Source organism: Branchiostoma belcheri, unplaced genomic scaffold, assembly GCF_001625305.1.
Source record: "Branchiostoma belcheri isolate BF01 breed outbred unplaced genomic scaffold, Haploidv18h27 scaffold145, whole genome shotgun sequence".
NCBI classification, from domain to species: Eukaryota; Metazoa; Chordata; class Leptocardii; order Amphioxiformes; family Branchiostomatidae; genus Branchiostoma; species Branchiostoma belcheri.
In genome coordinates, this window is record NW_017802880.1 from 212,224 (window position 1) to 224,518 (window position 12,295).

Sequence of the window (12,295 nt, forward strand, 5' to 3'; positions counted from 1 at the left end):
GAACCCTTGGGAAGACCTCTCTGCCCCGGATGGCCCTAGCTACTTTCTGTGACCCCGGGGCTCGTTCACTATACACTCAGGGTAGGAGTGCACTGTATCATATCTAGTACCAAGTCTTCCTCAAAATCATTAAATCATGGCAGTGCCATGCAAACAATAACCCTAACAGCAACCACCGGTGCCATGGCAATGTATGTTTTCATTGCCAGTCTTGTTGTTTTTACTTCGTGCATCTTGTAGGTAATATTACAAATCGGCGGGTGAAGGAAGTTAGTTCTATATTACGACTTACTTTTCATTCTTGGCTATGTAACCTTGACTGGCCGTTTGGATCATTAGCATGCCGAACTATGCATTTTTAGAAGTTACTGATTAAGCATGAAACCAGATTCAGGAGATTTTATTAATTTTCCCTTTTCTAATGTTTTGTACATAGGTTTTATTGTTTGCAATGCAGGCTCTTGTTGTTTTCCTTGAAAATCTGGGTGTCCCTCTTGTAACAGTCATGTGACAGTTACCTCTTGTTACTTTTATGCATTATCAATTTTGGTTGAACCTAAATTATTATTATTAATCATCTACGTTACATTTGATTTAATTTCTGTACTATGACCAGTACTACTTAATTTCCTGTATTTCTTTACTTATATATTATGTTAAGTTATAATTTATGTTACATCTGATTCTCTCTTGTACCTTTTGAGTTGTTTTGATTTTGTATTTTGTCGGTGCCTTATAAGCCCATATGGGCTGGGCGACATATGATCGCAATGGCACGAAAATAAACATTCATTCATTCATTCATTCATTCATTCATTCATTCATTCATTCATTCATTCATTCATTGTACCTCTTTTGTTCTTATAACAAAATTAAATCTGTGATGTTTTATATTATGTCTGCAGGTTTGATCACCATGGCAACAGATGAATTACATCCGAATCAAGGCGAGGGAGAGCAGAGTTCTCCGCGTACCCACAAGTGCAGAGATTGCGGCAAGGAGTTTCGCTTCCTTAGTCGTCTAAAGAAGCACCTGCGGACTCACACAGGAGAGAAACCGTACCTATGCGAGGAATGTGGCAAACAGTTCAGTGTGCTGTATAGTCTGAAGAAGCACATGAGAACTCACACTGGGGAGAAGCCTTACAACTGTGAAGAGTGCAGCAGGCAGTTCAGCAGGCTGGGTCATCTGAAGCACCACAAGAGAACTCACACTGGTGAGAAACCGTACAGATGTGAGGAGTGTGACAAACAGTTTAACAGCCTGTGTCATCTAAAGCAGCACATTCGGACTCACACTGGTGAGAAACCGTACAGATGTGAGGCGTGTAGCAAGCAGTTTAGTCATTTGTCAAATCTAAAGAGACACATCCGGACTCACACTGGTGAGAAACCCTACAGGTGTGATGTGTGCAGCGGACAGTTCAGTGACCTGTGTAATCTGAAGACTCACATACGGACTCACACTGGTGAAAAACCGCAAAGATGTCAAGAGTGTGGCAGAAAGTTCAGTGAGCTGGGTAGTCTGAAGAAACATATTAGAAGTCACAATGGCAAGCAACCATAAATGTGTGAGGAATGTGCAAGCAGTTTAGTCAGATTTCATTTTGTTATGGAATGTACCAAATATGATGTTATACGTAACAAACTATTTACATTTCTCGAATCAAGTACCAAAGATTTCAAGAGTCTCGATGTTGGAGACAGATTTGAATATATCTTTACATGTAATGGTCCCCACAACGCAAAAATAGGTAGATATATAAAGGAATGCTTTGCTATTACAAAAAATACCGAAACTTGTGATTAGGCCACTCGATTGTAACGCTTTATCAAAGACTTGTGATATCCCTTATTATTTGAATGATTATGATATAGAGATGTTAGGTTTTATTCGACATTAGGTCTTATTCAACACACTTATTTTATTGTTGTTACTCTCTTTACATGTATGTAGTTTGCCATACATTGTACCATGTGCAATTGTCGTGCAATGAAGTTCTTTCTTTCTGAAGGAACATGCGCACTCTCACTGGTGATTCGAACTGAAACGAGAAGCGCTGAAAGCAGTTTAGTAAGACATATTAATTGTACAGAAATACATGCAGACTCACACAGGTGAGAAATCGTACAGTTGGGAAAATGTAGCAAAATGTTTTGGCATTTCAGTAGTCTTGAGTGCAATCTCATACCAACGAAAACCCTCCAGTGTAAGTATTACTGTTATGTGGTATCATTTGAGTCAGTAGCGAGGTTTGTAGATCTCTTGTGGCAATATGACCTCTTGTTTAACTGTTTTCTTTCAGTAGTGTACATGACTCCATTGTAAAATTACGAATGCTTGTTCAGTATCCCGAACTAGAAGTCGTGTGTAAAATGCGACTGTGGATTGTTTAGACAATAGTGACAGAGTTACACGGTATATTAGAACTAGAAGTCTTGTGTAAAAATGCGACTGTGGATTGTTTAGACAATAGTGACAGAGTTACACGGTATATTAGAACTAGAAGTCTTGTGTAAAAATGCGACTGTGGATTGTTTAGACAATAGTGACATAGTTACACGGTATATTAGAACTAGAAGTCTTGTGTAAAAATGCGACTGTGGATTGTTTAGACAATAGTGACATACTTACACGGTATATTAGAACTAGAAGCCTTGTGTAAAAATGCGACTGTGGATTGTTTAGACAATAGTGACATAGTTACACGGTATATTAGAACTAGAAGTCTTGTGTAAAAATGCGAATGTGGACTGTTTGTTGAATGTTGTTTGCCTTTATAAGTGTTCTGTAACTATCCGTAGGTGCTAGTGATTTGTTAACTTTCTACCTCTTAGCTTTGCCAATAAATAAAAACACGTAATAATGTGTGTATCTTATTTGATGATCTTTTTCCAAAGGATGTTGTCTAATTTCCTCTATGCAAATCAGCACATGTAACGTATATGATAATTTCAACAATAAAATTAAATTCAGACACGTAATATGTTGTTGTTTTTAATGATTACCAACATTATTGTTAGTCTCCAACTCGGTCTCTTTTTTTCTAAGAATGATGTTGTCTGATTCTTCCCTATGCAAATCATTATGGTGCTTTCCTTTGTTTCGTAATCAAGTAAAACCCACCGGACCGGTTTTATCCACCCACCCAGTCCCTATATAAACGCGTCCCTGACTACTCTGTTACTATCATTACTGACTCCGCGGCCGTGAGGATCTGTGCCGTTATGAACACATCGTGCAGTACTTTTAGAGCGTCAGTGCATCTTGGTAAGTGTCGACTATGATTTCGTTATGTTATCCTATATTCATGTCCAATGAAAAATTGAGGTATTGTTTTTGGTATGTCGTTGCCTTGTGACATCTTCCTGTAGGTTAGACTCAAGAAGAACTTTATGTGTGTCTACATTTGCTTTTCATACTTGCCTTTGCTAAAATTGTGAAATGTTTCCTTTGACCATCAGCATACCAAACCATGTGCCCGAAGACGCTGCCATTTACGCCGTCTACATTTTGACCCATCTTGGTTACAATGTTCGTTGTGCTATCTCTGCTCTTATCCTGGCCTTTAAGAATTCTACCTTCATGCATTTAATTCACAGCTTATTTCCCCTAACCATTTGTTAGAGTAAGTATCTGTATTTGTATAGCCGATATAACCGCCTTTCGGCGTAACACACCAGCTTCGCAGGCACGCGGCGCAGCGGCAGCTGGCTATATTACACCGATCGACTTGTTACACCTAACCGTTGAACTTCTGACTCTAGACATTGTTAAAGCTATCTAATAATACATAGTATACATGTTATACAGTATACACGATTATTAATTCCATTGATCTGATATATTGTATTCAAATTTTTACATTTTTCCTTTAGGATCAACAGTTTGACCAACATGGCGGCCAGAGGTGAATCTCACCCGAAACAAGAGGAGGGAGAGCAGAGTTCTCCGCGTACCCACAAGTGCGGCGAGTGTGGCAAGGAGTTTCACTACCGTAGTGATCTGAAGCGACACGTGCGGACTCATACAGGCGAAAAACCTTACCGATGTGAGGAATGTAACAAATGCTTTAGTCTGCTTGGTAGTCTGAAGAAACACATGCGGACTCACACAGGTGAGAAATCGTACAGGTGTGAGGAATGTGGCAGGTTTCTTGAGCTAGGTGATCTAAAGAAGCACGTTCGAACTCACACTGGTGAAAAACCGTTCAGATGTGAGGAGTGCAGCAAGCAGTTCAGTGAGTCGGGTAATCTGAAGAAACACATGCGGACTCACACGGGCGAGAAACCCTACAGGTGTGAGGAGTGCAACATGCAGTTCCGTGATCTGGGTAGTATGAAGAGACACATGCGGACCCACACGGACGAGAAACCGTACAGATGTGAGGAGTGCAGTAGGCAGTTCAGTCAGCTGGGTCATCTGGAGACTCACATGCGGACTCACACTGGTGAGAAACCATTCAGGTGTGAGGAGTGCAGTAGGCAGTTCCGTCAGTTGTGTCATCTGGAGATTCACATGCTGACTCACACTGGTGAGAAACCTTACGGGTGCGAGGAATGCAGCAAGAAGTTTAGTCAGTTGTCAAATCTGAAGAGACACTTGCGGACTCACGTGCACATATGAGCAAGTTTGTATAAAAAGCACCAAAAGCTTCCGTTATTCAAGTAGTCTTAGCATGCTAGCTAGCCCAAAGTGGAGGAAGTCTGCCAACGTCGGTGTGAAGATTACACCATGTTACATTATATTGGCCAAAGCAAAGGTAGTACATATTCACCAATGGGGCCTCTTATTTGCTCCTTTTCTTAAAATACGCGGTAACCATGTAAAGTTAAGGGTAGCAAAAAGTTTACATCATCGCCGTTGCTTCCTTCGTAATCAGTAGATTTAGTAAAGAACAAGACGTAGCTAATGAGTAATATAGTTACCTCACAAGATAACGTTCGTTTGAGGTGATGGTGCAATCTCCCATCTGTTATCGTTTTAGTAATTAGAATCGCTGATTAGAATCGCTGTAAATATAGTAGATCCTTACCGTTTAGAATTAGTAGTAGCATGCATGTTTTGTTACCAATGCTTAAGATGTTGCTCATTTTTTTTTTTTTTTGAACGATTTTATTCTTCAAAGCTCTTAAGTCATATACATAAGATACATGATCATACAATGTGAATATAAGTATACGTATTTAACAACAGTTATAATCATTGATAACCAAATGAGTTTCATTTTCCCAGAAATTGTCTGAGTATAGATACTTGCTAGTGAACATCATATACATATCATACTTGAAAATACTGATAATTTAACTGAAAATCAAATATAAGTTTGACACAAATTCATGAAAATTAGGAATACATCATCTTTCTTTCTATAATCATCTTTCCATTTTAACCAAGAAATAAATATTGCGTATTTAGCAACAGTTATGATTTTTGCACTACTATTTCTCACAAGTAACACTTCTTGATCATTAATAACAATGTGTGTTTCATTTTCTATCCTACTCCAGAAGTTGTCTAATCTATGACACTCTAAAAACATATGTTGATAATTTTCAAGTTTGTTGCACAATTCACAGTAAGGACTGTAAATATTTCCTGATACATTTCGTATTTTCCACTTATGTAGCAAGTACCTACAAGGCAAAATTCTGTGTAATAACTTGAAATTAAATTCGCGCAGTTTGTTATTCTTAATTTGACAGATCTGACATTTCCATATAGCCTTCCAGTCTGGATTAGGTACTACAGTTTCCCAATAAGCTTGGGCAGTTGGTTTGCTACATGTATATGACACATATGTTGAGTATAGATACTTGCTAGTAAACATATCCACTATTTTGCATGTCTCATTGTACCATATCATGTCATTTTCATTACATAAATTTGCTGCAGAATCGTCATTACACAATTTTCGTCCTATTGACCTCTTAATACAAGAATACTCACACAACCAATTGTGTTTATTAGTTAGCTTCCTCAGCAAAGACTCTGACGATATGAAATCTGAAGCAATATATATATCTCTAACATAAATGATACCACTATCAATCCAGTTTTTGAAGAAAAGTGTTTTCTTATTAAGTTTAAAGTTTTCATTGGACCAAATAATTTCATTTCGCACCGAAGCGAGATCCGTTTTTCCTCCACCCATTTCATGCCATGCGTAAACTACCTCTCTATAGAAAGGTGGAAGACTTAACAAAGGGGGTGCATCAGCCCTTTGTTTAAAATTAAATCGAAAGACTAAAAAGTTTTTCCCAAGCTTTTCAATGAAGTGCATAGGTATAAGTCTCCATCTACTTACTCTACTTGGGTCCTTTGGATTTTCCATAATCCTACGGACCCAAGAAGCTTGTAGGCTTTTACATTTAGCATATATGTCAATCATCCTAATCCCACCATCTTCATAGTTTAAGTACAGTACTTTTCTTTTTATTTTGTCTGGTTTACCATTCCAAAGAAAGGAGAAACATGCTTTTTCAATTCGTTTTAGGGCCCAATCAGGTGTTGGGATCATACTCATATTGTAAATTATTTGTGATACTGCCAACGTCTTAATAATCAAGACTTTCCCATAAAAAGTTAGTTTTCGCCTACGCCATTTCTGAAGTAAATTTTCCATGTTCTGTATTCTGGTTTCCCAGTTCAACATCTCACACTCTTCCTCCGTGTAACCAAAATAAATACCTAAGGACTTAACGGGCCTATTCGGCCAATCGATTCCGAAAGGAGTATCTCTTCTTCCTCGATTGGCCCCTATCCACATGGCTTCACACTTCTTTCGATTCAACGTGGGCCCAGCAACATAACTAAAATTGTCTACAATCTGTAGGGCACATTTTATAGAGTTATCACCACACAAGGTGAGAGTTGTATCGTCAGCGACCTGGCTTATTTTTGTTTCAAGAATGATATCATTAATCTCAATTTTGATTCCTTCAACAATGCTAGTTTGCCGGATTTTAGATGCTAGAATTTCAACTACAAGGTTGAATAATAAGGCAGATAAGGGACATCCCTGTCTAATTCCTCGTTGTAATTTAAAGTAGGCAGACTTCCAACCTGCATTGACGATACAACTTTCAATATCAGTATACATTGTTCTAACTATTGAAGTGAAAGTAGGTCCAAAACCAAACTTATTTAACGTTCTAAACATAAAATTCCAGTTAACTGAATCGAATGCCTTTTTAAAATCAAGCCAGACGATTGCTGCAGGTAGGTTGTAAAAATTAGAATAATAAATAACATCTTGTATCAATCTAACATTTTGTCCTATAAACCTTGACTTAATATAAGCCGTCTGATCTTCTGAAATTAGTTTCGGTAAGAAACTCTGCATTCGTCTTGCTAATACCACAGCTAGTATCTTGTAGTCAGTGTTCAACAAACTAATTGGTCTCCAGTTGGATAAGTTAGTCTTATCCCCCTTTTTGTGAATAAGTTTTAACAAAGCTCTCTTCTGGGACACGGAAAGGTATTTGCTTTCTATTGCTTCACACAGGGATTCGAAGACCAAGTCTCCTACTTCATCCCAGAATTTCAGATAAAATTCGGTAGGAAGGCCATCAATTCCAGGCGCTTTGTTTTGGTTCATCGCTTTCAATGCTGCGAAACATTCATTTTTAGTTATAGGTTCATCTAACAGTAGCATTTCCTCATCTGTGAGAGAGGGTACCTCAACAGACTCAAGAAAAGTATCAATCTGTTCATCAGTAACAGGGTTCTTAGAACAATACAGGTTTTTGTAAAAGTTTACTTCCAAGTCTAAAATTTTAAACGGATTTGTCTCTTCTTCATTTCCATTCTTTAATTTAGTAATGGTATTTTGTTTTGAGCGAGTATTTTCAAGATTCAAGAAAAATTTGTTAGACTTTTCTCCCTTCTCTGTCCACTTTGCCCTAGCTCTAATTTGTGCTCCTTTTGCTTTATATTCATATATATTTTCCAATTTTAGCTTTATTTGAGTGTATTCATTTAGAACAATGTCTTCAAGGTTATCATCTAACTTACTCTCTAGTTCTTGAAGTCTCTTTTCTAACTTTTCAAGTGTTGTATCCACTTTAAAGGCTTTAGCCCTGGAATAGGTGTCAGAGAACTCCTTAATCTTCTTCTTACAAGTTTCCCAAACTAGTTGTTTGGATACATCAAGGTAATTACAATCACTAACAACAGTTTGTATTGTAGACTTAACTCCTTTAACATATTTCTCATCACTGAGATGTGAAGTGTTTAGGCGCCAAAATCCAGGTCCCCTAGAAGCATTTTCGAAATGTAGTTTCAAAAATATTGCAAGGTGATCTGTTTTAATAGAAGATCTTATATCGCATTTTGCTACATGCGCAGCTAGCGATCTGTGGATAAGCCAAAAATCCAATCTGCTTGAAACAGGGTCTGGATTTTGTCTCCTCCAGGTGTACTGTCGTACATGGGGATGTGTTTCCCGCCATATGTCTACGAGGCTTAACATTTTTTTAAAGCTGCTAAGTGCTTTTTCAGGTGCAGTAAATTGGGTTTGTCTCTTGCTGGACCTGTCTAAGACCAGATCGTTAATCATATTAAAATCACCACCTGCGACAAGATTATCCACATTGTTTACCACTATCCAGTCTTTTAGCGTAGTGAGAAACGATACTTGTTCTCCCCGCTCGGAAGGAGCGTACACATTCAAGAGAGTGAAGTCTTTACATTTAATCATTAATCTTCTACCATCCTGCCCCTTTATTACCTCCATAACGTCCAACTTTATGTTTTTCTTGCACAGTATAGACACACCCTTACTGTGTTGTCCACCAAAGTCGTGGAACTGGGGGCCATTCCAATCTAATTCAAAGATATTAATTTTATCATCTGTAAAATATGTCTCCTGTAAAAGGAAAACATCAGCTTTTTGTTTTTCAAACCAGTAGTATAGACTTCGTCTCTTTTGTGTACCTCGTAATCCCCTGACATTAAGTGACATAAATGATATATTAGTTGTCATGAGGAACAAATTAATCACTTACACGAGTTCAATAGTCCGTAAGAGTTCATGTTTCGTCGTCACTTGAGCACATCGATGAGCTGATCGCCTCAGTACCTGGAGGGTTACTCCATGAGTAACGACCTGCTTCAATCAGTTCCGTGATCCTAGGATCAGGTTCATGTACTTGGCTGCTACCACTGGGTGGCTCTGGTCTAGCCAATCCTCTTCTGGATACGTTATTGTCACTGTTCTTGGCAGCACTTCTTGTCACTCTGGCAACCGGCTGACCTCCAGGTTTGGGACCTTTCCCTCTCTTTCTCCTGCCTCTTTTTGTGGTGAAGTCTGTAATCTGGCGTTGCCCACTAGTCGGTGGAGCCGTTTCGTCTTTTCCAGTTTCACCATCAGTGTCTTCAGAGGATCGAACCTCCGGTAAGTTAAGGCCTGAGACGTCAAGCAGAGGGCCGCGGTCCTTGTCCCGATCTCTCTGCTCCTCTGGCGCCTCTCTACTGTTGACACCGGCTGCTGAAAGACCAGCACAGTCAGCTCGCTTGTGCCCAAGCTCATTGCAGAGGGAGCATCGCCAATCAGACGTACAGTCTTTTCTCAGATGTTCTTTGCTTAGGCACTTAAGACATTGTTGCTCGAATCCCTGGTTTCGATAGAACACGCGGGCTCTCCATCGACCGCCCAACTCAACATTCTGCAGGGCTAGCAGGTTCCCGCATGAACCCAAACCTGTCCCCAGTCTCACAATTAGTTAACTTTCCATCCACTCTGAGTTTTTCTCGCCTCAATGGCCCTAGAAGGTTCGCGCCATACCTCTTCAGGCCTTCCATGATGACGTTATCATCCACTGACAGAGGGACGTCTCTAACTGTTACCCGAACTCCATCCTGTTGTCTGAAAGGATGCACATCTCGGAGTTCAACATGTTTATTGCGGAGAGTAAATCCAGTTACCAGCAATTTGGCGCGATCGGCTGGTTCACGTATGTAAATTCGCCACATTCCACGCACGATGTTGCTCATTTTAGTTTGCTTTCCTAGTTTTCCACGGTAAGGCAACACCAGGTAAATTTTATGAATGACGTCCGCGCACGCATTGATTTTCACCTGTTCCTAGAATTTTAAAAAAAATCCGCTTCCTGTAACTATGACCAAAGAGTCACGACAGTGCCGCAAATAGGTTTGTACGGACCAAAGCTTATGAAGCATGAAACAAGGAAATCATGACTTCCATTAGGAATTCAGTTTGGTACATGCTGCCACATTTGAATCGAAGAAACTTGCTGACCGCTCCATCTATCTCCCCAAAGCACAAGACGACAACTGCTGTTCCACTGATTTATTGCTGTTTTGATGATGAATAAAAGACTTCTTGCTTGTTACACTGTGTCACTTCATTCAATTTGTGTCCTAACATGTGTCGTCTCAACATCGTTCTTGATGAATAAACATACATATGACTTTCAACCTTTGTTTAGTTTGATGTGCGCATCATTGCATTCTGTAAAATTTATTGACTCACATGCTTTGCATATTTACATTTACGTCTAAAAACATGACCCTAAATCTTGTCAATTTAAGAGCATAGCTAGGGAAAAGTTGGCATAGATTAATTTATGCTCTGTTCTCTCTTGCTGACCACAGGTAAACTTCGCCAAGTCCATCCTGAGATGCAGACTACAGCAGGAATTCACGACGCCAAGTTGTGGAAGGATCGGGGTGTGCATGCAAGTTTTTCACGCAAGAAAAATAAGCATTGAATGCAGCAGCAACGTGGAAGCAAAAAAAAAAGAATCTAAGAATAAAAAAGCAACACTCGCACAAATGAATAAAATCCCTTACACAAAACATCACTATTATCACATAGTTAAGTTAGAAAAAATCCCAGCAACCAATCTGACTTGAAGTTTTACCATGCCCAATATAAGGGAAGCTTTGGCTGGCGCTGCAGAAGCCTGCATCGACAAACAGCTGAGACATCTTGGTCGTCATTAAATCTAGAGAACTTATTTGAAGTACAGGTATAGTAAAAACACTGTACAGACTACTGCATGTCTCATGCCACAAGCCTGTGTGCAAAGGCTGGTCCCACTACTCTCCAAGCAGAGGTTGGTGGGGATGATCGTTAGCGGGGGTTACGATCATTCCCCTCCAACCTCTGCTTTATTTTATTTTATTTATTTAAATTGCCAACAATACAGTGGAAGCCCTGGCAGCTGAGCTAATGTCGGGCCCCACATTGTGAAATACATACATACATAATCATACACACATCATAACACAATAAAGTAACGAATCACAAAAATTTCTCATACCCTACAATCCATAACCTAGGCTAATGACAGTATATACAATTCAAAAAAGTAACAATATAACTCAGTATGGTAGGAGGCCAGAGGTCATTCAAACATATAATATTCAATATTTATAATGTTGTAGGAATAGATGGAAGGACTAAGAGTTATGTAATTAGAATCGGTTTGTTGATGAAATATAAGTGTGAAGAGCGGCCGAAAGGTTTTGATCTGTAAGAGGGTCGTGACCTGGATAACCGTTGAGAAGGATGTTTGTAGAGAGGGGTCGATCTGTCAGGCGACGTACTTCGGTGGCAAGTGTTTGCCGTGCGTCCTCGTACAGAGCTGAGGAGAAAGTGTGCGACCGTCTCAGACGTGGCTCCACAGCTGCAGCTCCGAGAGGTGAGTTTGAACTTGGCGAGGGCAGAGTTGAGCTGGGACCAGTCAAGACGTAGTCTCGTGGTGAGGATGTTGTTTTGTCGGTCACCTAGCCTTCGGTACTTCTGATGATGGCGGGTGGACAGTATGTGGGCCCTGCACCTCTGTCTAAACTGGCTGTAAGAGGTAGATTCCCTCACCTCCGACGGGAAACTATTCCAGAGTCGCGTGGTGTATGGAACGAAGCTAGCGCTGTTCCTGTAGGTGGCCGTTCTGCAAAAGGGCACGTGCAGGTGTGCGTCGTTACGAAGCCGGACTTGGAGTTGTCTTTGGCTGTCTCTGGTGGTAGCGATCAGCACCTGAAGGTGGGGAGGAACTGAGCCAGATACTAGTTTGTACATGATGAGTAGTCTGTTGTAATCTCTTCTAGCTGCTAGGCTGTCCCACTCTAGCTCTTCTAGTAGCTTTAGTCGAGGTGTGCGAGCCATAGCACCTGAGACAAGCCGTCCTGCCTGATACTGGACTTGCTCGAGTGTCTTACAGGCTGTGGTACCGATGTTGCTGAACAGGACTGAGGCGTACTCCAGCTTCGTGCGTACAAGGGTGTTGTAGGCAGTTTCCAGCGCTTCACGGGCAGTTTTCTTTGCAA

The 12,295-nt window shown here is 40.1% G+C and overlaps 1 protein-coding gene across 1 annotated transcript; it reads left to right on the forward strand.

The window, feature by feature from the left end:
* Positions 1-910: 910 nt before the first annotated feature.
* LOC109464990 (zinc finger protein 678-like) lies at positions 911-4,627 on the forward strand. Its single transcript, XM_019762108.1, has 2 exons — positions 911-1,557; positions 3,847-4,627. Exons 1-2 carry the CDS (start codon positions 917-919, stop codon positions 4,625-4,627), a joined length of 1,422 nt encoding a protein of 473 aa, XP_019617667.1. The 5' UTR covers positions 911-916.
* The last annotated feature ends 7,668 nt before the right edge of the window (positions 4,628-12,295 follow it).